Raw genomic sequence first — 27,877 nt, 5'->3', positions numbered from 1 at the left:
ACACTACATTCATACAAGGCAATGTGGGTGAAGTGTCTCATATTTGAGGACAGCTCTTTATTCAACAGTCGGGGGCGTAGTCAGGCCCTGGGTGTCACAACTTCCTCCTCCTGAGGTTGTCTGTTCCTGCAGAGGAAACATGAAGGTTAATGTTCTCACACAGTCTGGGGGACACGTGTCATCCTCGCATTAAAGGGATCCTCCACTGTTTTTAATAAATGTGGTCTAAAACCTTCAAAATTTCCTTATTCGTACATCTATGTCTAACTAAAGACATTATTATGCACCAAATTAATTTTATTAACTTTTAAAAATGGGAATACTTTATAGTTTTAGAGCCTGTGTTCCTCCATCTTGAAATCATGTGATTGATGATGTCACATGGCCTTACTACCTGTAAACATCCCATTGTTTTCTACTGGAGTGAAGCATTTAACCTGCTTTGTAGATAATTTAGCAGCTTTTTCAGTCACAATGACAACTTGTGCTGCTTTTGGTTGCTCTAAAAAAAACAGGAAAAGTTAAAGATGTCGATGTAAACCTCTTTTATCTACAGAAAGAGGATAAAAACAGTTAAAAGATCTGTGACCACCGGGGGCGACAGTTCCAACTTTGAGGTTTGGTAGTAGACAATGAAGCAGAGAAGAAGGGGGACCTTTATTCTCCCTTAAACAGTGTGCTGACATGCTCTGATGGCTGAAGTTGGCTGTTGAAGGACTCCCACTCAAAAGGACTTCTATCCTCAGGGTTTGTGAGTTTTCAACAGTCTATGATGACTCGCTAACTTAAGGAAATACACCACATAGGAAACTAAAATTTGGTAAAGTAATACAGCTACAGAGCAAAGCTACAATGGCCTCATGTAAAGGATGTTCAATATTCACGAGTGGTGAAATACCCAAGTTGGGATCCAAAATAAAAATTAAAAAGTCACATAAAGAAAATTTGTTTTATGTCCCAATAAAGAGTAACCTTTATACTATAAATTAAAACAGAGATCTGTTTTTTTTCTTATATTCTCACATGCAGTTATGGGCCAATGAAAATAGTGAAAGAGTATGTTTTTCAGATTTTCAGAGCATTTCACCCAAGAACCAACGCATATACAGTATCTGACTAATCATTAGGGATGTGAACAGTCTATGTACATGCTGATCAAGATACAGGGAGCTGAGGCATATGCTAAGTTGTTTACTGAAGGCCCAAATATGTTCCAGACCCAAACACACTAACTTTTTAACTATTTTGAGGAGCTGGCATGTTCACCAGATTGGATGTATAGCAGATCTCTGTATATTCTGAGAGAGTAGGTGGAGCTGTATTACTACAGCAAATTTCAGTTTCCTATGTGTTGTGAAAATGGCTGAAAATGAAAGAAAAATAAGGACACATACCCCCCTTACTAATTTGTCCATATCTCAAAAAGCATTTAATCATATCAAACTAGAGATTTACAGTGTGACTATTGAATAATCACGGAACAATTGGTAAAATTGTTAAAACGAACTTGTAATGACCCTGTGTTACTGTGAATGTTAGCGTGTGGCATGACACAGGAGGTCTGAGTGTGATGATGAGATCAGCAGTGACATGCCATCAGGGTAGGCTAGGTAGGCAGTGCCTACCCAAGGGGGAATTGATATTTTGATTATTTGTTTTAATTATAATATAATTATAAATTATTTATTTTTCCATTTCCAACAGCCTACAGGACCAATAAGTTTGAAAGTGTCCGCATTTTGTGCATTTCATAGCCCAAATTACTAAACAGCGCTATTTCCTGGAACAGCTGCACAGTCTCACTCCGCTGTAAGGCAGAGGGAGGCCACGCCCCCAAAGGCCCAAAGGCACGTTGCTTCTCTGCCTCCGTTCCCATTGCGTGTTTTTACGTGTTTGCGCATGCGCAGTCAGGTCCCCAAGATGACAACCATCCAAGGGCAGCGTAGAGAGTTGCCTTTGGACGTAACCGCGCTATGCTAAATGCTATACGTAAGTTCACAGTACATTAGTGAATCGATGCCATGTGACCGCTGCTGCAACGTTCTCTAGCTAGTGGGCGGGATGACACTACAGACAGGATGACAGCGCTAAAGACGATAAAGAAACTTTCTTTTGCGGAAAAACGACAGCTTTTAAAAGATGGGAGACCAACACCTGAGTTACCAGAGCTTCAGCAAAGGTAAGGTCAGAAAATGTTTCATACTTTCCACAGTGAATGGAACAAAAGGATGGCTTTGTGGATGCTCCTCGCTGAGGCTGTTCCGAGTTGTTGTTATTGTCTTTTTCTCCGTGTTTCTGTGTTTCCAACACAAACAACGGATGTGCTGCCATGTCATGAGCTATATCTTGTTGGGAGAGTATGGAGGCTATATTATTTAATTGTTTATGTTTCTTTAATGGTGTTTTACGATGTTGATTTTGTTAGATGACTAAATGCTTGTGCATGTGGATCTTGTTGGGTTTTTTCTTTCTTATTATGAATTTTATATTTTGATAAGCGCATTGAGATGACTTTGTTGGAAATTGCTTTATACAAATAAAATTGATTTGAATTTGCAAAGTGCCTACCCAACCTTAGTGGTCACGGCACGTCACTGGAGATCAGCCACATGTGTTCGTGGACATGTAAATGTACAATCCATGAGAGCATTGTGATCTTACTGAAGGATCTTTGTTCCCAGCCCGACTCCTTCCTCCTTCTGAACAATCACTACCTGGAAGTCTTTCAGCTTCTGGGACACAGACACACTGAGTCAGCACATCTCTAACCTTTTTCCTACTGTACATGAAATAAAAAACATGATCAAAACCTTAAGTCCCTTACTGTGTGAAACAGGATGTTACAGCTGATAGTTATTCCTCCTACAAACTAAAAGCTAGAGAATGTGACATTAGTGCGTTATGATTTGACCTGTTTTGAGTCACTGCACCAATAGTGAAACATCAAAGGATTATCTTTCATCTGATACCAAAGTAAAGACATGTGACTGTACTATAAGGTGAAAATGTACTATCACGGGAACAGGTTGTATAAATATTGTAAGGAAACGATCATCATTTATTTAAATATTCTCTTATGAGGGGGAAATTTTTATTAGGGACACATGTTGTCCATTCCACTCCGTTACCACAAAAAGACCTTCGTCATTCAACCCCATGTTAAACAAACATTAGGTGCTATGCTGCTCATACAGCACAGCTAACATGGTACATTAAGCTAGCTACTGCTACCTTTACATTACAGTATTTACAACATCACAAATGTGACTCCAAAGAACATTTCACCCATATTCCCTCCCAGATAAACTCTGTGGGGATATGCTACGAAGCTAGATAATTAAATCCTGGATTTGTCTCTGTTAGCGGGCTTCACCTAACCAAACGTTGTCCATCAGACAGAAGTTTTCCTACGAATCTGGATCACAATAAGCTAATTAGCGCGTTGATTTCAGTCTGGTTACCGGCGCGCTCTTGTGACGGAGGTGGATATTACAGTGTGAGACCAATCACAATCACGGAGGGACTGAGCAACTTACGTCACAATTGCAGTATAATTCTTTAAAAATATGAAGAATTAAAACACATCAATCAGACCAATATTAATGCAGGAATTGACAAGTGTTAATACTTCAATTAGTGAGATTATAAACTGAGAATAAACATACACTGTTCATTTTCACTTTCTCTGTTGACTTGTCTGTGGCTCTGATGCTATGTTCATGCTGATCAACCTAAATCATAAGGTGGAATATATTTATATTTTATATCATCTTACATGACTGAGGCTCTTTGCATTACCCCAGAATACATGACTGAATAAATGAATTAATTCATTAATTTATCAGTCTGAAAGTGCCCGATGCACGCAGGCTTTATCAGCTGACTTATTTTACTTTATTAGTCCATCAGATAAAAATCTATATATTTCCTACAGGATCTCATCGGTAAATGAAAGGATTGCATCAATGTCTAAATATTCTCTCTCCTGTCAGCAGTCAGATCAGATCCACACAGTGACGTGTTTACACATCACCGTTTATTGGACAGCTTGCTATCTAAGATAACTGATTGGTCAGGAGGCGGGACTTTTGCACTCGCTAAGATCCTAGCCAGAACAAAACCTGGTCCTGACCAGGTTAGGCATACAGCCTAAGTTACCATGGTGATTTAGCTCCTTAAGAAATTAGCGAGCTTCGTAGGACAGCACACACTGATTAAATCCTGGAAGTTAGTGTGATAAGTGGAACTCTAGCTTCATTGCACATATGTTTTCAGATGTAAATAAGGGTTTGATGTGTTTTACCTTCAGTGTGTCCTGGTCCAGAGAGTGGACTTCCTGCTTCATCTTCTGTAAACAGTGAGAAGGAAGAGCTGAGAGGATGGAAAGGTCTGGAGATGATGGAGACCCTTTAACCTCGTTTCTCAGTGCAGCCAGACTGTGTGTGACACATCCAACATCAGGATATCCACTTGGACATTCCACTCAACAAACAGGAAGCTTTTCTCAGTCATAGATGATCATCTCACTTTTTTGTTTCAGAGAATGATAATGATAACAAAGTCACGTCTGACCTGAAAGAAAACCCTCTATGGGAGGAATCCACATCCTGAAGATCAGCTGATGAAGAGTCATCCACGGATGGAGGATGAAGGTCTGGATGACAGGAAGTGGGTAGGAGGGTCATCAGAGTCTGTGACACCTGTAACAAAAACAAAGATAGTAAATAATAATAATAATAATAATAATAATAATAATAAAACAAAAAATAGGAAATGCTTTTATTGCATGTAAAATTGTAAACGTAGTTAATGCAGCCTGTGGTTGACTACATGGACAAATGTTGAACTGTTTGATTTGAGATTATTAGTTTATTGCGTTAGTTCAGGCACGCACAGAAGTCAAGCTAGCCCAGTTCCATCAGCTGACAGTAGCTGTTAACAACTGCTTCCTAAATTCAGTTAATCATACAGCTAATCATGTTCCATGCTTCCCATTGGTTAAAGTTAGTCACGGTGCTGTATTTAAACCATGGCAACACGCCTACTTCCGTACGTTTTGTCTGCAAATGCCTCACAACCCCACCGCCCCACCCCAGCTCCCCCTCATCTGTCTAATTAAACAGTGTCTCCTGTTGGCATCAAATTTCTGCGCTTCTGCTGACCGCTCTCTCTGCTTATGCCTCTGCATGTAGCTCATGGAAGAGGGAGGGGGAGCTCCCTTCGCTTCAGGCTTTCCACACAGCTGCTGGAATGGCAGAGAGGTCCCAGAACAGAATCTTACTGCCAATTTTAAACTGCATGCTAAACAAAACAATTTGACTAAAGGGATGCTGACTGAACTGTAGTTTTATGACGTTGGTGACAAACACTTTAGTTCATTAGATTTATTGTTTAAATGTTTAAACAGTGATCATTCAAAGCTTAATGTTGATACTAACTCTTATTCTATCAGAACATCATAATCTATTACAGATATTCATACCTGGTTACTGATGGCAATGATTGTCTCTAGTCCATCTGACTCCAGGGGCTTTCTCTGTGTGGGAGGAGCTTTGTTCCCATTGGTCCTGGGTAGTTCCCCTTGGCTCCGCCCCTGTCTCTTTTCTGTCCCGCCCCACAGATCGCCTCCTTCACTACGAATGGACAGGACATCAGATGATGAGGTCCTGTGGAGATCCAGGTTCTCCGTTGTAGGAGGGGGGAGGGTGACGCCGTTTGTGGACGGAGCTGAAGCTGATGAGAACGAGCTGTGATTGGTTGGAGCTGATGGAAGCGATCCATCAGTATCAGACACACGCTGACCTCTCTTCACCTCCTGATGTGAAGCAGAGTTCTGTCTCTTCATCTCCTGATGTCTCTCCTTCCTGTGCTGCTCTCTGTGCTGCTCTCTATGTTGCTCTATGTGCTGCTCTCTATGTTGCTCTCTGTGCTGCTCTCTATGTTGCTCTCTGTGCTGCTCTCTATGTTGCTCTCTGTGATTCTCTTTGTGCTGCTCTCTATGCTGCTCTCTATGCTGCTCTCTGCGCTGTTCTCTGCCAGAGCTGGAGGAGAAATTCTCAAAGGACGAGATCTTCTGTTTGATGGACATACGAGACCTGATCCCACTGAGCTGCTCCTCACTCTTCCTCTGTCTCCTCTGGTTCTGCTCGTCCTGGATCCTCCTCAGACTCTGGAGGAACCAAGCAGGCTTGGGGGCTACTGGGGGCCCCTTCTTTGGAACTGAAGCATCACATGAGTTCACTGAGCTGTCAATGACGAGGGAGTTCTCCTGTGGGTTCATGGCATCAGAGGGGGGGCAGCAGATCTCAGGTCGGGCTTCAAGAGAAGTCTGAGCAAGGAGAACCCAGGGATCCTGATCCTGATCCTGTTCCACGTACGTCTGCCTCCTCGGAGCAGATCTCTGTGTACGAGAGCAGAAGACTGCACCAGGAAGTCCTGCTTCCACTGAGAAGAACAAACACACACAGCAATGATGAGTCATCACATTCTCTACCAATGCGCATGAGTTGGAATGACATGAGTTTGAATTAAAAGAACTACATCAACCCATCCAGAAGCTGTACTCACGCACGCACGCGCACACACACACACACACACACACACGCACGGACGCACATTTAAATGTTAAATTTAGGTTTGACATTTAAATTTAGATTTTATATTTAACTTTTAGATTTAGTATTTAACATTTAGATTTAGATGTAATATTTAACATGAAATGAAAAGAACTACATCAACCCATCCAGAAGCTGTACTCACGCACGCACGCGCACACACACACACACACACACACACACACGCACGGACGCACATTTAAATGTTAAATTTAGGTTTGACATTTAAATTTAGATTTTATATTTAACTTTTAGATTTAGTATTTAACATTTAGATTTAGATGTAATATTTAACATTTAGATTTTGATTTCACATGTAGGTTTTGATTTAACATTGACATTGATTTACAGCAATATTTGTAAAATATTGCTGTAAATCTGGTCAAAAGTAACTTCACATACGTTTTTTAAACGCTGTTTGTTGCTAAATGTTTATTTTAGCATGCACATACTGAACCACTGAACCACATATATAAACCATAATGTCTCCAGTGTTCCTACCTGAGTGCAGGTGGTTATCGGTGAATGTTGACGCATCAGAACGACTGCCTTGTTCTCTCAATCCTTCAGCTTCCTGTGACAAACAGGAAGTGATATTTATTTACATTTTCAATAGAACTAAGTGAAAAGGCTAAGAATATACCATAACTAATGCTAACCAACTAATGCTAACTAACTAATGTTAACTAACTAATGTTAACTAACTAATGATAACCAACTAATGGTACCTAACTAATGTTAATGAATTAATGCTAACTACTTAATGCTAACTAACTAATGGTAAATAATGTGAACTAACTAATGCTAACTAACTAATAACTAATTGTTATTGCTGTGTGTGTGTGTGAGCGTGTGTTGTAGTGTAACCAAAACAGTAATGTTTTATCTTGTAAAGGATATTATTGTCTAAACTTTGTGAAATGAGGCATTCAAACATTGCTTAAAGTAGGATTTTATTAATATGAGTGTGTTACCTCAGTAACAAATAGAAATCACTAGACTGATATGCCGCCTTGTTATGTAGCAAGTGATGCTAATGCTACACTACTTTAGTTAAACAAAGTAAAAAGATAGTGTGTGACTATAAGAACATGTGATCCCTTTTGTTTGATGTTAATTGTACTTGGAACCAGTTTGATAAATTGCTTACATACATTTTAAAAAAAATATTTGAAAATTACCTTGTCTTAAATGATCTTTTATTCCTTTTTTCTATTTTGGGCAGTGATTTTAAGTAATTGAATTGGTTGGATTTTATAATAATTAACTTTAAAATAGTTTAAATGATTTGAATTAAAAAAATCGTATTGTGATCTTGATTTTACAAAGAATAAACTGTGATATGATATTTTTCCCAATATCGCCCACTCCTGTGTGTGTCTGTGCTAGACATTAACTTAAATTAAGCTACTACCAGTGTTATGAACACTGGTAGTCAGTGAATTGCACTTGTAGGTTATATCAGCATAAATACATAGTAAATGAAACAAATGCCTTGTTTAATCTAATGTTCGTTGAACTGTTCTTATGATTATTTTTGTATGTAATAGTATGTAACAAAAATGTTTCAATGTTTTTTTTACATGATTAGCTTTTAAATGACCTCCTTTCTGTTGCAGACAAGGAGAGCTGAGGTAAAGGTAGCACTGCCTTGGGCCACAGTGTTTTAAGTGGGAGCCCCCTGCCTCTGTCATCATGGCATCAAAATCTGTGACAAACACCTACAATATGAGACATGTCCCCAGCTAAATGATGGATAGTTGGTTGAAATGAAATATTGACAAATAAATGTGTTTTGTCAAAATTCTTGTTAGTTTTCCTTTCTAATTTCAGTGCAGAGAGAGCCGCTGGCATGGAGGTGAGGACATCAGTCTTAAGGTAGAAATCAACGTTAAAACAAGCCAAAGCCATTTTTAAAAAGGCCACATTTTTTTCCCCCGCCAGAACGCATCATGTCACAAAAGTCTCACTCTTCTCATTATCTGAAACTTGGCAGCCCTGCTAACTAACTAATGTTAACTAACTAATGCTAAATAACTAATGTTAACTAACTAATGCTCACTAAATATGTTAACTAACTAATACTAACTATAAAATATTAACTAACTGGGGTTAGCTAACTAAATAATGCTAACTAATGTTCACTAACTAATTCTAACTAATGCTAACTATTTAATATTAACTAACTAATGCTAACTAACTAATGTTAGCTAACTAATGCTAACTAACTAATGCTAACTAACTAATGCTAACTAACTAATGTTAGCTAACTAATGCTAACTAACTAATGTTAACTAACTAATGTTAGCTAACTAATGCAAACTAACTAATGCTAGCTAACTAATGCTAACTAACTAATGTTAGCTAACTAATGCAAACTAACTAATGTTAGCTAACTAATTAATGTTAACTAACTAATGTTAGCTAACTAATGCAAACTAACTAATGTTAGCTAACTAATGCTAACTAGCGTTAGCTAACTAATGCTAACAAACATTAACTAACTAATGTTAGCTAACTAATGCTAACTAACATTAACTAACTAATGCTAACTTACTAATGTTAACTAACTAATGTTAGCTAACTAACTAATGTTAACTAACTAATGCAAACTAACTAATGTTAGCTAACTAATGCTAACTAACGTTAACTAACTAACTAATGTTAGCTAACTAATGCTAACAACTAACTAATGTTAGCTAACTAATGCTAACAACTAACTGCACATTTTAGCCTGCTGTTATAAACCAACAGTGAGAGTAAATAAATGGTATAAGGAAATGTAAAGTTTTTTACACTCTTTGTGTTCAACAAAAGCTTTGGTTAAACTACAGTAAATGTATTAATCAAACTGAAAGTATTCTTTATAGCAGGGGTCACAGACACGGGGCCCATGGGCACCAGGTAACCCTCATGGACCATGTGAGAGGCCATCAGGAGCTCTAGTCACCAATGAGCTCCATCTAAAATCTACATATAGACAGATGTAGTTAGTACTTAGTCAAGTTAAATACTGCTGATAAAGTTCAATTAACCATCTTTAAATGAAACAATTGCATAAATTAGGAGAAATAAAGTGCTTCATGTTGAAACCTTTTTAAGCCTCTAATTAAAGTGAAACCGTGAACATTTAATATGATTTTAAAGTAAAACTTTGGGAGGCGTCTTTAATGCTGTTTTCAGGGTGAATGTTTCTGTCTCTCTCACGTCCTTCAGTTTGTGCTCAGTGTTTACAGCCTAACATTAGGATACTGTTAATCTGCTCTCTCACTCAAAAACAGCAGGTGCTAACTAGCCTTTTCCATCTGTTCATGCTGCTGTGATGTTCATGCTCTGCTCTATGAAGGACTGTTATTTCTTTTTCTGTTTAAAAACTGAATTTAGATGAAATGCGACCTTCCTGATCACCACTTTAAATGCTCTCAGACGAACATCACTAATGCTGCAACTGTGTTTTATAACTGAAAAATTATTCAGTAAAGTAATAATTTAAACTACAGAAAGCTACTGTAGACGTGTGTTTTTCTAATACTGTAGATGCAAAGCTAAAAGCAGACTTCATGCAATAAGAAGGAAAACAGAGGAAATGTCTCTTATCTTCACATACATTACTCATGAGTAATTTCAGGATCTTTTGAAAGGCTCTGAAAATGTTGCTGAAGAGCTGCAACGGAGACAAGGAGAGGGAAGGAGTTAGAAGACGCTGTGGAGAACTTCAGGAGAACATGTGAGTTAATGGGACAGGGCAGCACATGCAGGGAGGAGTTAATGTATCCAGTGTGACCCCCAGCCACGTGAAATAAGATTCCTTTTGGCCTCTTCAAACATCCTAACCCCCTTCTTCAAACCAAAGCCTTTTGGGTATACTGTAAATTCCCAGGACATCAAAACTTTGATCCTTGACCCCCTGCGGTGACCACTGTAACCCCCAAACACATCCCAGGCCTCCTCCAGGGCTGTGTGGAAAAAACACTAGTACTTTTCACTCCAAACTGAAAGACTGAGAACAAAGTTTATCCTGTAAACTAAACTATGCTAAAAATCAGAAAAGGAAACAATATTGTAATGATTCATGCAGAAATTGAAATTGCACATATTGTCTGTCATATGCAGCTCCTTTCAGGTCATTTCTACAATCAACAGAAAGCTAATAACCGGTATAATGTACAAAAGTGTCCAACAATGTCCAGAAAACACCACATATGTTAGCTAAGGCATCTGTTGTTTAACCATTTTGTAAAAAGAAGCATAACATGGTCTATAATAAGAAAATTCCCCGTTAAAACTCAAAAAACTACTATGAAGCAATGCTGTGTTATGTGTCATACCCACGTCTGGTATTAAATTGAACGATAATCAGAATATGATATTGAAAACACAATTTGAGATTGTTTATGTTTAGTTCTAGGATTTTCCCCTCTGTGTGTCTGTCATCGTCACCACTCATGCTACATGAACTCATACACGCCTACAAGCTGAGACCACCAAACAGACCACCCAATTACGAAAGTGGTCTTTGAATAATTAACGAAACCCACCCTAGAATGGGTGTGATTCAACTCTCTTTAAGAATTACGCATCATCCCAAAACTTTAGTTTGGGGCGCTGGCGTCGCAGCTCAACCAAGCCCATCATCCCTTTTATTTCATTTTGATTAAATTTTTAGCTTCACGTTAGGTTTTGGAAGCAACAGTTTGCTCGTTTCGGACGAATCAAGCCTCAACCGGAGCCACAGACAATCGTGAAGTGCGTAACAGTCGACCTAGAAAATCCAGAACGCGGAACAAACCGTTATCAGCCAGAAAACCAATACCGGATTTCATCAGACAGCATCTAAAATCTCCGACATAAATTCAGTTGCAGAATACTGTAGATATTATGTTCAAATGTATGTAACCAATTGGTAAATATTAAATGGGTCAGTTTTTCTCTCTTATTGTTCTCTGTTTGAGTAACATCACTTGATCAAGCCTTTTCTAACATTCCACACAACAAAATGAGTAATAAAAGTATGTATGATTCGTGCTGATATTGTAACGGATCGATATCGGTATCGACCAAAACTCAAGGCTGTAATATCGGTATCGCATCGGAAGTGAAAAAGTTCTATAGGGACATCCCTAACCAAAACAGCAGCACCTGAAGAAACTAATTAAAACTTTTCAGTACTTCTAGAGACTCCAAATAAACAACAAAATGCATTTAAGGGCTAAAAAAGTGGATTTAGCATGATAGATCCCCTTTAAAAAAAGGTTGATTTTGTTACAGATTTCTGTGTAATTTAGAGGAATTTTGTGCAATTGTTTGTGAGAAATTGCAAGATTTGTAAAAAAAATAATGATCATGTGATGTAAAAATGCAAGCAACTAAAATATTGTGGAGTTTTATTAAATTGGTGAAGATATACTGGATTTTTTGGTAATTTACACAATAATTCATGTTTTCTCTGTCATTTTTACTGTCTCCTGCGGGCTTAATTGAATGCTCTAAAGGGGTGGGTTTGGCCCCCAGGCCTTAAGTTTGACACAAGTGCTTTAGGGGAATTAACTCTTTAAACGAGCATTGATGACACAGTAGAAGGATAAACAGGTTTCTATGCATGTTTCACTTTAGTACTTATTGTATTTGACATTAGTTATGTTCTTATTATGTAATGGTGATGATCATGATGATGACGAGTTGCCTTTACACTGCAGTAAAGGATGTTATAACAGCAGGTTTGGAAACAGAACAGAGCAGTAGAACCAGAAGAACCGAGCAGTTCTGTTCACCTGACAGCTGCTGTGAGCAGCCTCCTCCTCTTCCTCCCCCTCCTTTTCCTCCTCTTGCTCGTCTCTAACTGGTGATCCTCCACTGGAGCTGCCGGAACCTCCAGTGTGGTCCTCGTCCCTGCTCATGTTTTGAATCCTGCAGTGATGACGAGGACCGGCCTGGACTCTGGACTGAACAAATATAGAACCATAATAAGAACACACACAGAACCATCACTAAAACATACACACGTTCCTTTCACCAGTGCCATTATTATTATATACACATACATATGATGGTGTACTGTATAAATATTGTAAATCAATGCAGTTATTGATGACAAATGACCAAAAATTCCAGTTATGTCACTCGGAATGAATGAATTCCAATAACTTCTGGGAACTGTTTGAGTCTTCATGAATCACGTGACGGTCAAGCATTTTGAACTTCCGTTGTCGTACCTCTCTCTCTTTAAACGACACTGGTAAGCACACATTTCATTTTCATTTTCTGCTGTGCTGCTGATTCATTAGAGGAGTTAAGACCTTACGTTATGGGTGTAAAAGTTTGTAGATATTTTGTAGTTGTGGGTTTTTGTGTTCCGAAAGTTTAGTGACCTTTGATTGTGGCTAAATTAGCGGTGACTTTGAGCTGTCCTTGGTGCTGAAACATGGCAGATAGTTCACCATCGCTCATAGTGGGAATCACCCAAGGAAGTTTGAGAACCACTGGTTTACATTCACCTCATCATCACTCCTTCAGACTCTCTCCATCGTCAGAGCTCGTTAAACACGTGTTTTATGTGTGTGTGTGTGTGTGTGTTGTTATATGAGCAGCTCCACAATGAGACTCGGTGAGAATCACAGACCTTGGGGTTCCTGTGCATGGAGCAGGCAGTAGGTGAAGTATGAGGGATGTCGTAGTCCTCATGGAGGTAGACGGGCACTGACAGTCTGTTTTCAGACCAGGTCTCTGTCACAGACTTTAGACCAACACACAAACCAAAGGAAAGTTGTTCATGTGATGCCAAGAATAAAGGCTGATAAACATTGAGTGTGTAGGAGCAGCAGGGGGCGCCACCTGGCTGTGGACTCCATTGGAGGGCGTGTTCAGAGTGAGGCAGTGGTGATGGCGCCCCCTGCTGTTACTGTTGTTGTCACTGCAGGAACGCGTCATGGCTCTGTGAGGTCGACCAACATTAAAGTGACTGCAGCTCCTCTCCACACATCGCTCACATCTGTCCCACCTGTGTGAGCGACACTCGCCTCTGCGTAAGCCTGGGACAGACAGGAAGTGATCAAAATATATCATTTATGCTTACTCTGATCACACTTCATAAATAAATAATCAATTAGGGTCTGACGACATATTGTGGACTGGCAAAGAACAGAAGACAAGAGATAAGAAAATAAGAAAAAAAGAGAAAGAAAGGAAGAAGGGTGAAGAAAAAGGAAGAGCAAGAAAAGAAAAGAAAGCTCTGTCTGTCTGTCTGTGTGTGTGTGTTCCTCAAATATCTCAGCAGATCAGGATCAGACTGACCTGAGACTTTCAACATGGCTGCTGCTTGGTTTAAGGGTGTGCAACGTCAGATTTGTTTGGACGCCCCACCCCTTGAGTCGACGGATGTCATATTGTCTGATATTGTCATCAGTCCTAGCTCTACAGTGATGATGTCATCAGTTAAAACATTGGAACACTGGTCCTACCAGCCAATCACTGCACACGTAGCCACGTGCGCACCAGAGCCAATCACTGGAGAGCCCACCCTCATGCCCCACCCATTTACATTACATTACATTGGAATATTAGAACAATAAAACATTGGAACATTGGTCCTACTTCCACAGAGATGATGTAATCAGTCCTACCTCAACAGTGACTGTTGTTTGCGGAACATGCGCATGGCTGCTGCATGTTTCAAGGGTGTGCAACGTCAGATTTGTTTAGACTGCAATGATACCGTTAATGAATTATTTCATAAAATTGTTCACCGGGGGCGGAGCCTAGATAGATTGCTAATGCATGTATGAATACAGACTTCCTACAGGCACAGCACTAGTAAGAAAAAAAGAAATGAAGCAAAAAGAAAGAAAAAGAGAGTGAGAGAAAACACAAAAAAAGAAAAGGAGAAAATAAAGAAGAAAAAAGGCAGTGAAAAAAGGAAATGATGAAATGCTACTTCCTGTGAGTGAGTGTGTGAAAGCAGCTGATTGGTTGTTACCGTCGATGCTCCACTGGCTCTTGTCTCTCCTCATCTTGCTGTTCTCCATAGCTTCAGTGATGGCTTCATTCAGCTGCTGCTCTGAGACCTGCAGCACACAGGGGGCGGAGTCAGTCTTTTAGACAGTAACCAATGAGGTTATTCTATCCCTCTTTAATCTCAGCTGATGACACTTTACTGCTGCTCATACTAGGAAGTCTTACTGGGATTAAAGGTTGGTTTGAAAGCTTTATAATCTCTCCTCATAGTTAATCAAAGGTTGCTGTTTACGGACGAGAACTCTTTACGTTCTTACTCTTTACTGTATGTTATTACTCTTTACATTATATCTGCTTCTACTGGGGAACATTAGCTTTTAGCAGACGATCCACAGCTCTATTTGTCTCTGAAATCAGACGAGGCTTTAAACATAAATGTATTGATATGATGTGGTTTTACACTCTTTTTATTAGTTGTGGTTTGTTTGGCAATATCACCCCGTTAGAAGAAATCCTTTGTGTGACTTGTTCCAGGTGAGCGCAACATATAACCCAAACAGAAACAATGCTTTTATTTTGAAAGCGGAGTGAACCATCAGAGGTTCCTGTTAAGAATCGTAGCACTAAGGAAACTCTATAAAGTTATTATTCCAGTAGGTATGATCGTACATTGTGAGAAAATACTCATTGATTATGATTAGTTAGTGCTTATTGCTCATGTTCATCTAATCTGTAGAGACAGAATGTGTTAGTCATGAGATGATTGATCAGTAGGTGGGAGTGTTCTGTTAGCATCATTACTTTGGGGTCTGGATGTCGGCTAATGATGATGTTGACTCGACCGGCTGTGCACTGGCTGAGCACCGCGTACACGTCGTTCAGTGCCATGTTATAAACCAGCGTGTGGTTGATCTCCATGATCTCATCACCACACCTGGAGGAAAGAACATCAGAGGAACAGTGAGGGATACATCAGGTGTAACATCTGTCGGTGGAGTCTAAATAACCTCCAGTGAAATGACACACAGACGTAACTAGAAAATGTTGCATTTCCTGAAGAACATACAAGTGAGGATGCACAGCTGAAACACAACCCTTGGGCTGCTGGGGATAAAAAATCCACCAATCAGCAGCCAGCATTGCCCTCTGCTGACCATACAACTGTAACTGTAACTACAAAACTGTAACTAATTATGTAATTGTAACTAAGTAACTGTAACTAAGTAATTGATGCTATGTAACTTAACTATGTAACTATAACTATTAAACTGTAACTATGTAACTGTAACTATGTAACTAAACATCAAAGGCAATCATTTCCTTCCTAGGCTCCTTATTGGCTGTTGACAAAGATTAAAGGACCCCTATTAATGGAAATTTAATAGTAAAATGAAAAAAAGGTGGAATAACTGAAAATGTTGAAGATGTCACAATTATCCACATTTTCATACCTTACTGTTCCAAAGTGGTTGAAAACTGTGGGAGGAGTTACAGTAAGACGTAATAATAATAATAATAATAATAATAATAATAATACAGTTTTCTATAACAATAGCTAACTAACTAAAATATTGTTCTATTCATTCACATTTCATAATTCCCATATAATAGCCCAAAGCCATGTCTCATCTCTTCTTATGCACCTGTTCATCCTGCACGGGGGCGGGGCATCCTGGAGCCCATAACAGCTGACTCAGGGTAAACCCCCTCTGCTCAGGACACCTGACTATCTTAGTGCTGACCATCACATGTTAAAATACTCTGACAGCAGCAGTCTGAGGCGTAAACAGGTAATAAACAGGTGATTATAATCAGTGATGGAGGAATTTTCTCACCTGAGTCTTCCGTCCATGTGAGCCACAGATCCAGGAGAGAGGGAGTGGATGTAGATCCTAGGACAGCCTTCACCTGAGGGGACGCAGCACAGGCCTACGCCCAGACCAGCACCCGCCTCTGAGATAGAGCACTACTAGTTAGCGCTGTTATTTAACCCAAACAATCATCTACAACAGGGGTTCTCAACCCTATTTGGGGTCACGAGACACTGGGAGGGGGTCCCCAGATGCCTTCAAGAAACTAAGAATATTTTTTGAACATGTTGTGCTTATTTTTACTTTTTCTGCAACTCCACTTAACTTGCCATATTTTAACCTTTTTTTCATCACTCATTCCTGCCATATTTTTGCTGCTTTTAATGCATTTTTGCTACATTACTCCCATTTCTGCTAATTCTCCAACAAATTTCAGTTCCTTTTCTGCACATTTTTTCCACCTTCAAGTCATTTTCAGCACTTATAAAGTGTTTACCCTTTCCACCACTTTTCCACCTAAGGTCACATATGTCGACCCATTATTGTCACTTTTAACATCTTTTCACCGTATTTCATGCTTATTTTTGCCAGTTTAACCACATTCACAATTTTTCATTTGCCAGTTTAAACTAATTGTTCCTACTTTTTAAATTACACTGCCTCAACCCACATTTCTGTCACTTTTAAGCCAATACTGACACTTTGAAGATTGAACCCTTTTACCACTTTTTCTGTCCGTTTTTGCCCACTTTAATTTGCAACTTTTAACCAATTTCTGTGGTTTTTAAAAGCCCATTTTACTACCTTTTCCACCATTTTTGATCACTTTTAACCCATTTTTATTTCTGATTAAAACGGGGATTTCCATCTTTAAGATGACTATATACTATGGCCCAAATAATAGTAAACTTCCTGAATAACAGTAGATCTTATTCAGATGAATAAATAAATGTGGTTATCACAGATTCATAGAACAATGGACCATCATTGTGCTGACTTTAGTGATTGCCCCCAAAAAGCCCTCTACTTTATTCCCCCTAGATGACCCTGTCTCCACATGACTGTTCGTCAATGCTCATGTCTGTGTCCAACCACCTTCAGGTACAGTGGGGGTCCCCGATCTCTGAAACCTTAAATTTATGGGTCGCGGCCTGAAAAGGATGAGAACCCCTGCTCTATAGCAGTGTGTGGCTTATTAAAATGCTACAGTGAGTGGTGTTAGCGGTGAGGTTGGTGACTGATACACATTGATAGGTACAGTGATGTGGACCACTAGCTAGCATCTTCTCCATAATACAGGAAGTTAGTTTACAAAACACTGTTGGCTGTAGAGACAATCATTCTATTTTTAAAACCTGTCTTGATGTTGTTCAGGCAGAAAAGATCTGCTGTGGAAACGTTTGGTAGGAGGAGAACAGGCAGAAGTAAATGATGGAGGTTCCATGTGTAGATGATGGAGATTCCATGTGTAGATACCTTTATGAAGGCAGATGTCCATCACTACCCGGTCTCCTGGTTTCACAGGCACTCCCTGGAGGCTCAGTGCATTCTGGTAGTTGTAGTCTGTGATGTCAGCACTGGTTCTGGTCATGGTGGTGGTGGAGCTGAGGGACTGGGACCTGCACAGTGGTGCCAACTGTTGCTGACCACACGTGGAACCCAGTCTCAGGCCAGTCCTCACCACCAGGGTCAGGAGGCCCTTCTTGATCTGCTGACAGAAGAAGGTGGAGATGTTAGAGAAGGTGTTCAACCAACGTGAAGAGATGCTTTTCTCTGTCAGTGTGACAAAAACAACCTCACAGAGTCTAACCAAGCATGTGAGGCACAATAACTGGAACATAAATTAAGATCAAATATTTATAAATGAACTTCGTAGCCTGGTTCACAGATCAGCACCCAATGATACCCAGTGGTTGAAGACCACTAGTTTACACGCTGCATCACACACTTCAATGGAAGAAAAGCCTTTTAAAATGCTTCGCTCAGGTCCGACCTGAGCTCCACAGTTAAAATCTATTTTTTTCTCTTGTACTAACGACACATTCACAGGGTTTTTTAGTGTGTGTAAAAAGCCTGTTTTTAACTGTAGGAACTTCCTACATTTCTGAAACTTCAACAGATGAGCCCATCAGGGGCAGCTGAGCACACGATATGAATGAATGAATATAGTGTGTGTCGTTTAGATCAAGTTTTTCAACCTTGGGGTCGGGACCTATGTGGGGTTGCCCTGAGTTTACTTTTTTTTTTTAATTATTAGTTATTATTATTATTCAATCTTAAACAAATGAATTTTATACTTTCACATTGCAAAATATAAATCTAGTTCAAATAAAATGCAGTAATAAATAAATAAATAAATATCTGAGCTGGCACAAGTTGCCACTAATCATGGCTAATCTGTATTTGTAATACAGTATAACAAACTATCAAAAACTAAGTCTAGATGAAAAAAAATTGTCTTTGGGGTTGACATCAAAATGGGGTCACGACCCAAAAGAGGCTGGGAAGTTTTGGAACCCCTGGTTTAGGGTAAAATGAGCTCTTTGTTGTGGTGATGTCAGAGTTTGGGGCCTTACCTTAAACCTGAGCAGAGCTTCATCCTGTGTTAGACCATGAAGAGACTCTCCATTCAACTCCAGTATCTCATCACCTGAACAGTAAGGAAATTAAACGAGAGTCTGAAGTTATAAACTCTTCTTCATCCCACTGATGGATCTCATAGTGTACTAGGTTTATTTTTACTACATTTGATCCTGTACAAGTAACAGGATGTCCGTTTATATGCTAGTTAGCATTCTAAGACTGTTTAATCCACCGAAAATGTAAAAGTTGTTTTCTGTCACAGAGTTCTGCCTCATGCTGGGACACACTGTATTATGGAGAGACTGTGGAGTTAGATTTGAAACATATATTAATATTTACTGAGACTCACCCTCCTGAAGGCGTCCATCAGCAGCGGCGGCACCTCCAGGGAAAATGGTCTTTACGTAGATCCCCATTGGTCCATAGAGGCTGTCCCTCCCTCCCACTATACTGAAGCCCAGGCCCTGGGAACACACGCAGACTGGATGGAACCACATGGTCTAAATATTGACCTTTTATGATCCAATCCCTGAAGTAATCTATTACTATAACTCATAGTTTTCTTTTCAAGTGTCATTACAATGTGTTACAGATTGAGCTCAAACTATTACATGAGTGTAAAACCACAACTGATCAGCTGTTGACTTTAGATGTAAAATGTGTTTCTTTGTGTCGTTATTGTCTTGTGTTGTTATTATGATGTTTGAAGGGTTCTGAGCCCAAAATGAACGTGTAGTTCTCACCTTGCCGTGACCTTTCATCAGAACAATGTTACAGATCATGAAGGCTTGGACGTTACTGCAGGAGTGGATGAGGTGGGCGGAGCTAAGGGAGCGAGAGGCACGAGGCATGGGCTGAAGGGAAGGAGGAGGAGCCACAGAGAAACACGTCTTGTTTGGATATTTCTACATTTTACAGATGTTTCAAAAAAGTATGAAAGAATTTGCTTATTGTACTTTAATATAAAAAACATGTGTACATATTTATCAAGTGACCACACACTGTGGATGTAACCTAAACACTGATTACAGTCACACAGTGTTCACTAACTTCTTCTATGAAAGCCTTTAAATGAGATCCACAGGTTCTACTTATGTTCCACTCTCTGGCCTGCTATAGAAGAACTAAGAACAATCCCTGTCTACAATGAGCAGCAGAACCAGTGTGTGTGCATCACTTGTTATACATTTGTCCAAAGCCTTGGACTCTGCAGACCATGATATGGTAAAATCTAGACTTCTTTCAGGATTCTCAGAGCGTTCCGTTGCCTAGTTCACAGATCGTAATAGAACTCTGTGAATCAAATGTTTCTGTTCATAAGGGGTTCCACAGGGTTCTGCACTTGGTCCTCTTTTATTTATCATTTATATGAATGATCTGGGTCGAAATGCATCTGATGCTAATATGCACATATATGCTGATGACACAGTTGTTTACTGGTATGGGTCAAGACTTGATGCTGTGCAGAAAGCCTTTATAGATAGATAGATAGATAGATAGATAGCTATCATCTCGAAATGATGGACTCTGTTACTACGTCTCTGATTTGTTCTCAGGGGATTGTCCAGATTTGTCCATCAGAAGGAGGAGCACCCACTGGTAAACTTTTCTATACACAAGGCAGCACTGGGACAACTGCCTACATACATCTGTTCAATTATTCTTGAGAGAAGTGCTCATCCTTTCTCTTCCCGCTCACAGAACTCTTGAAATTTTAGAAATTGCTACAAAATGACTGGAAATTGACCGAGGTAATTTCACTGAACTCTTTTAATTCCAAACTAAGAGGATATATTATCGTGCACTTGCTTTTATAACTTTTTTTCTATTGTGACCAATGTTTGTGTGTTTGTGAGTTTGCTGCTGCCTATCTTGGAGACAGGTTTTTCTTGAAAAAGAGTATTTTAATATCACTGGGATTTCCTGTTTAAATACTGTAAATAGGATGAAATAATCCATACCTGTGTGGTGGAGCGTGGGCTGTCCAGCTGCTGGGACAAAGACTTTCTGTTTCCATAGAAACCAGTGCCCCCCTGTGGATGGGTGGTGTACAGCTGTGGGTAAGTCATGATGATGCTCTCGAGGTCTCCGATCCAGTAGGGATGAACATCTGAGGGTGAACAGTGTCAGGGTGACAACGGAAAGGAAGTGCTGGATTTGCTTTTATCATCCCGAGTTTAAATGTAAATATTAGTTATTGTAGTGGCATTGCAGTGGATGGAACAAAATCAGTTTAAAAAGGTCATAATAGGCTCAGACTAATTATCATCACAGATGTCATTGCAGGTCATGTCATCTCAAAACAGACCAGAGATGTTTAATGAAATCTATGAATTATTCTTCAGACTACAATATATGCAGCACAAAGTTAAGTTTGTGTGGATCCCAGCTCATAGAGGTATTACAAGAAACAAGATGGTATAGCTGGCAGGAGTATTGAGATGAAGGAACTAAAGGATGTCACTTGTGTAATATAAAGTAAACAGTGGGAGGAATGGAATGAGCAGGAAGAAGCTCCAGAGATCCAGACTGAGGTGAAGACACACTGGTTTAAATAAGGCAACCCACCTAATGGGAAACATATAACAGGACTTAGTGACTGTGGGTCAGAAGAAACCTTTGAACATGTTTAAATGAAGTTCAACCTCCAGAGAGAAAGACTTCAGAAGGAACTAAAGAATTATGGGACGAGACTATTTAATATTAACAATATACTTGACATTGAGGTAGGGAAATATCAAGCACTGTTTAAATTTTTCAAAAGAAAATGAGTTAATGAAAATAATTTAGGGCAGGGGTTCTGAACTCGTCTCACCCTGGGACCCACATTTTGCCTCGGTCATCAAATCGCGACCCCCTTTTTTTTTTGCATTCAACTAACCAAATTTTGTTTTTTTTTTCAAAGACAGCAGTTGAAAACATGCGTATATAATCTTTTTAAAAACATAAATCTATATATTTTGCTGTGCAACATGCTTTTCACAGCATGCCTGTCAATAGAAAAGTTTCTTTCAAAATAAAAGACAAGTCCAACATGACAGACATTAAGTATTTTCTGCCAGCTTTCCGCGACCCATCCAGTACAGACCCGCGACCCACTTTTGGGTCCCGACCCACCAGTTGAGAATTACTGATTTAGGGTTTTTATAGATTAAGTTTTCTGGTCCACACTCCAGTAAAGTAGGTGGCGGTAATGGAACTGTAACGCTAAGCACCACCCGACATTAAACAAAACGAAGAAGAAGAAGAAGAAGTGTCAGGGTGAAACCCATCAGGACTCACTGAGTCCCTTTATTTCAGTTCTACTCACTGGTAGAAGTGGAGCGTGTTCTATTAGAGTCCAGCTGATCTTCTGGAGTCCTTTCAGTCTTTTCTGAGACTTCATTCTGATCTTCATTCTCCTCTGGCATGGGTAACTACAGGACAGAACAAACACACTAGTTAGTACTAGTTAGCCCACCGTTACTACAACTACCAGTGAGTCACTTTTTGTTCACTTACTCCTTTGACTTCAAGTCTATGTCTAACTAAACAACACCTCATGACCATTCTGTTTCAGGAGATGTTTCAAAGGAATTGAACTAGATTTAATTTTTTTAATCTGTTTTCTTTGAGAAACTCCTAAACCATCTGAGCGCAGTAAACAGATGTTTGAATTAAACAAAATATTGGTTGAAATCTGTTTCCTGTATAGAGTTTGTTCATGTATTACAGTGCCACCTAGTGGTGAAAAAGATTATGGTTTGGGTTCCCGACTTGACCTTTGAATAGCAGCGCATACTCCTGCTATAGAACTGTCCTGGTAACCCCTTTTCTGTGGCTAAAGCAACATTTATGATACGTTTCAGTAATTTTAAACAACAATACAGATAACTTATTATATGTATTAGACTATAGATTAGTCTGAATCTAAAAATAATGAGATGAACTAATGCCGGGAAAAGGTGGGATTACCTTGAGGTGATTGTTATTGAGGAGAAGCTCTTCTTCTGTGTATCCGGGCAGTGAGCGGCAATCCGCTGGAGGGGCGGGGCCTAGATGTTGTGTGCTTGTGGTCACACTACGTGAAAAGAGGGTGTCTTCACATGTAGAAACATCCTACAGAACAGAAAACACAACAAGCTTACACAGTTTGTAGAATCTGATTACAGCCAAACACTGGAATGGACAAAATAAATGTGAATGTCCCCCGGTAAAGATGGAGTACTGGACTGGTTTCTGTGGTAATTGACTCTGACTATGGGGATCTGTGGGTGTTTTAGTTCCATATCATGGACACAAAACACAAACATCCTTGATAGGTCTCTGTTTACCTCATTGTGAACACTCCTCATCCTCTCTCCATCCGTCCATGAGCAGCTGCTGAGGAAGTGTCGATTAAAGGGAGCCAACCCGTCTGGGTTCTGGAAGCTGTGGAGGAGATGATGCAGAGAAACACTTCACTGGTTTAGAATCTGGAACATCAAATGTCTTTGTTGAAGGCATGGATGTGAAGCTTTTCCAGCTTGTGTTCTTGTAATGTGTTTTTTAATGTTAATACACCAACCGAAGCTAACATGCTAACAGTGGCATTTTTGCATTAGGGGCCAGTGGCCCACGGCCCCACCAGATGTCGCTGTTGTGCAGAGGAGAATTATGCTCATCTGTGTAACACACTATTATGTTGTTCAGCAAAACTTAGACTTAGCAAACTGAACTTTGTTTGCCAAATTAAACGTATGGTGTGGCCCCACCAAAATTTCCATACCATAGACACCACTGCATGCTAATATGTTATCTTTGTTCTAATGATTTATCACATGATAAACTATTTCAAATATCACATGCTGTGTTGATTATTTTTTTTACCAATTCATTTCCCGCTCCTCGTGGTCGTCTTTGTATTCCGTCTGTACACAGCTATCATCCCTGTGTGGTCCATCATTAGGCCTCACACACATCCTCCAGATACTACTGTCCTACACACACACACACACACACACACACACACACACACACACACACACACACACACACACACACACACACACACACACACACACACACACGGATGGATAGGTCATGGATGATGGAGTGATGAACAGATACATGGATCGAAGGATGGATGGATGATGGAATGATGGCAGATGGATGGATGGATGGATGGATGGATGGCTAGGTGATGGATAGATGGACAGATTGATGGATGGAGTGATTGATGGTTGAACGGATGGTTGGATGGATAGATGGATGGATGGATGGATGGATGGATGGATGGATGGATGGAGTGATGATGCACGATGGATGGATGGATCGATAGATGGATGGATGGAGTGATGGATGGATGGTTGAGTGGATAGATGGATGGATGATGGATGCATAGGTGATGGGTGGATGAATGAAGTGATGGAGTGATGAAGTGATGGATGGATGCTTGAGTGGATAGATGGATGGATGATGGATGGATAGGTGATGGGTGGATGAATGGCATGATGGATGGATGCTTGAGTGGATAGATGGATGGATGATCGATGGATAGGTGATGGGTGGATGAATGAAGTGATGAAGTGATGGATGGATGGAGCTCCTTAGGTCAACATTTCTATACAGAGTCTGTGTGTGTGTGTGCGTGTGAGTGTGTATGCGTTTGCGTGTGTGTGTGTGTGTGTGTGTGTGTGTGTGTGTACCTTGAGGCTGAAGGAACTCCTGAAGCTCCGTTTGCTGTTAGGTTCCCTCGGTGATGAACCTCCAGGCTGGACGTGGTCCTCACTTCCCCCAGGCTGCAGACTGCTCCTCCACTCCCTGTCCTTGTCCCTGTCCTCTGGACCTCCATAGTGGACATGACACTTCCTACCAGTCATGTTTACTTCCTGGTTGTGTGTTTCTTCCTGACAATCGTCACTGGTCTTAGAACGGCACAGAACCAGGGACCTGCACAAAGAGCAGGAATACCTGGTCTCAGGTCTGCACACACATCAGCCACACACTAATGGAACTATTACTGCAATGAATACAACAGTGTGTGTTTGTGTGCGTGTGTGTGTGTGTTACCTAGAAATCAGTCCTATCCTGGAGCTCCTTCCTCTCTCAGTGGTTGATGGACTCCTGGTCCTGGTCCTGGTGCTGCTGGTCTTCTCCTGGTCTCTGCGTCTCCTCTCCATCCTTCTGGCAGCCGCAGTTGTGCACGCTTTCCTCCTCTGGTGGGAGTATCTCTGAATGTGCACTTCTGTGTGTGTGTGCGCGCGCGCTGGAAGCAACACACTCCTCCCAGGCTGGAGGCCTAATGGAGAGGGAAGCTCTACAGAGCAATTAGAGGATTGAGTTAGGACAGGCTGACTGACTGTGAGTGTGTGAGTGTTCACAGAGAGCAGAGAGAAGTGCACATAAAAGCACATTTATTTCTCTGTGTGGGAAAAATCCAAAGTCATCATGAAGCAGTGATGCTGCTGAACAGGAGGAACCAACGCCTGCAGACTGATGTGAAAGCATATATCATATAACAGCTTAACCTAACCACTAGGAACAAAGCCCTAAACCTAAAAATAGGAACTGAAAACTCAGATTCTATTGTAGAACACCAACATTACATTCAAACACAATCCGTGATGAATGCAGGTGGTTTGGTTAAGATGTGGTCTCATCTCCTCCACCTGAACATCTACACATAACCAAATAACAGACAGCCGTGACCTCTGACCCCTGTAACACACTCATCACACTTCTTGCACACCATGCAACACCATACTCATTCTTATTCAACTCACACATACATAGTTTAGCACCAGGTGTTTCCATTAAGTATCATGTTTTTCTGCAGTCTGTGCCTTCTCCTCGCCCTTCTCTCTCTTTTCTGTTTCAATTGTCTTGATGCTGGAGCTAACAGTTCCTGATCTGTGGTTCTCTGATGTTCTATCTCTCTATATTGCTCTCCAACCAGTGGAGTAGATGTTCTCCACCTCTGATCCCGGTTCTGCTGGAGATTTATTCCCGTTAAAAGGGAGTTTTTTTCTCTCCACTGTAGCTGATGCATGTTCATGTGGATTTGTTATGTTTTTTTCTTTAGAATTTTATATTTTGATAAGCGCTTCAAGATTACTATTGTTGTATCGATGTGCACGAGGACAGCGTGGAGACCAAGTCTGAATCAGACGATGGTTTATGCTCCCAGCAACGGTTGAGAAACACATTTTACCCTTCACAACATGCACCACAACGTGCAGCATGACTCAACACCCACATACCCACATTTTGTTGATATCACATAAAGGCTCAGAAATCACAGTTGCAGGGGTTGGCCTGAGGTGTGACTGATGACTGGCCCAAACTATTGTACTGGGTAGGCCCAGCCCGAGAAGATTCAATATCTACTCCCTATTCTCTGGACACACTCTTGCTTCTGATACTTGCCTGTGTGTGAGCGGTTCTGTTTGCACAAACAGCAGAACTGCTGATGAACTTTACTTGTGACTAACTTAGAATAAACTACCATGAGAAATAGAATTACTCTTGTCATCTTTCCTCCAAGCTGTTCATTAAAAGATCCGGTAACAAGGTAGAGAGAAAAAACCCTTACAAATTTGCTGCCACGACCCGGATGGCTGACTTTTAGTGATAGGCTGACTTTTGAGGACAGATTATCTGTCTTCTGATGTGATGCTGGCTGTTTCCTAAAGAATCTTCAACCTGGATATTTGAACAAGCTGCGATCTGACTATCAGAAGAATGCCTCCTGTTCCAATTGAGATGGAACTACACGGGAACCTTGGACAGATTTCTACTGAACTGGAGATAAAAATGCAAATAATAGAAGCAAAAGAGGTAAATGGATTTTATGGAAATGAAACAACTGTGCCGGTCTTTGTAAGCAGTGGGGAAAATGAAGCCAGCCAGGACAGCTGATCACTTACAGACGCATGATGTCATCATGATGTCAACGTTGAGTGCCTGTGGAGCTTCAGATTCAGATTCACACCACTTTATTATTACGTCAGTTTAAACCAAGGTACGTGTACGAGCTAAATTAGCTACCGCAGGAGACCTAAAGAAAACACACAATGTGTGAGGCTACAGAGATGTAGTAATACATCCTCACACTCACTGTACAAACTGGTCATTTCTCTACATTTGCGTGCAGCTCGTGTATTGCTAATGTGTTGCTAACATGTTGCTCTAGCAGTAGTTGCTAATGTGTTGCTGTCGCAGTAGTTGTGTGAGTAAATGCTAAGTCATTAACTCCAGCTGTTTGCTAAACCTCAGGGAATCTACGGAAGAAACTGGGATTATTGCAGCCTGTGTGTGCATGCATGCGTGTGTGTGTGTGTGTGTGCGCAGTACAAATGTGTCTCTGTTGGAGGTAACTGAAGTAATACTCATAATGAATAAGTTTTTCCTCTGAGCCAAGGAAACCTGTAACAGTGTGCTGTGTGTGTGTGTGTGTGTGTGTGAGGGCGGCAGCTTACAGCTGAACACTGTGACTGTTGTTCTCAGTCCTATCATGGTTTTTTCCACAGTTTGAACCATGATGTGAACGCTTGAGAATAACTGCTGCTACACTTTGTTCAGAGTTCAGTCCTGGATGAGACGCTCACTGACAACTATCAACATGCGTCTGTGTGACTCACAGCATCAGAGTTTACCTTCACATTCTCCACTCAGGTGTTCCTCACCTGAAGCTGAGCCTTGTTCACGTCCCAGTGGATTCATGATAAAGAACTCATCACATGTTTGGAGTTACTCACCAAAGTCGATCATGGTGCTTCACACAGTTCCTCCTGAAGGTGCAGAAGGTCCAAAGGATGGACGGAGATCGGCTCTCTGGTTTTCCCGGACAGATGTGCACGTACCTCCTCCCCTTAGTGCATATAGTACACAGTGAGTCTCAGTGAGGCACAGCCCCCACCATCACTGCCCCTTTCTGTGAGAGGAAACCCTCTGAGGTCA

General features: G+C 40.5%; 1 protein-coding gene across 8 annotated transcripts; it reads right to left on the bottom strand.

Moving 5' to 3' along the window:
- Positions 1-42: 42 nt before the first annotated feature.
- On the bottom strand, positions 43-27,877 carry LOC114473280 (pro-interleukin-16-like). Of its 8 annotated transcripts, XM_028462805.1 has the most exons (26): positions 27,676-27,877; positions 24,989-25,235; positions 24,625-24,868; positions 23,807-23,916; positions 23,272-23,368; positions 22,913-23,056; positions 22,269-22,374; positions 20,920-21,068; positions 19,702-19,812; positions 19,308-19,422; positions 18,952-19,025; positions 17,852-18,086; positions 16,400-16,517; positions 15,366-15,498; positions 14,587-14,674; positions 13,446-13,642; positions 13,234-13,347; positions 12,386-12,556; positions 10,222-10,278; positions 7,116-7,188; positions 5,803-6,444; positions 5,483-5,733; positions 4,573-4,700; positions 4,304-4,436; positions 2,662-2,732; positions 43-126 (listed from the first exon to the last, which is right to left on the bottom strand). In XM_028462805.1, the coding sequence occupies exons 1-26, from the start codon at positions 27,686-27,688 to the stop codon at positions 81-83; spliced, it is 3,867 nt and encodes a 1,288-aa protein (XP_028318606.1). In that variant the 5' UTR covers positions 27,689-27,877; the 3' UTR covers positions 43-80. The 8 variants fall into 8 exon arrangements, 7 of the variants coding, with proteins under 7 accessions (XP_028318606.1, XP_028318602.1, XP_028318604.1 ...); XM_028462801.1 differs by having other exon boundaries at positions 5,483-6,444; XM_028462803.1 differs by having other exon boundaries at positions 2,662-2,729; positions 5,483-6,444.

The sequence above is a fragment of the Gouania willdenowi genome, chromosome 12, assembly GCF_900634775.1.
Source record: "Gouania willdenowi chromosome 12, fGouWil2.1, whole genome shotgun sequence".
In the NCBI taxonomy this organism is placed as follows: Eukaryota; Metazoa; Chordata; class Actinopteri; order Blenniiformes; family Gobiesocidae; genus Gouania; species Gouania willdenowi.
The sequence above is the reverse complement of the archived record's forward strand: the minus strand, read 5'-3'. Positions and strand labels throughout refer to the sequence as shown.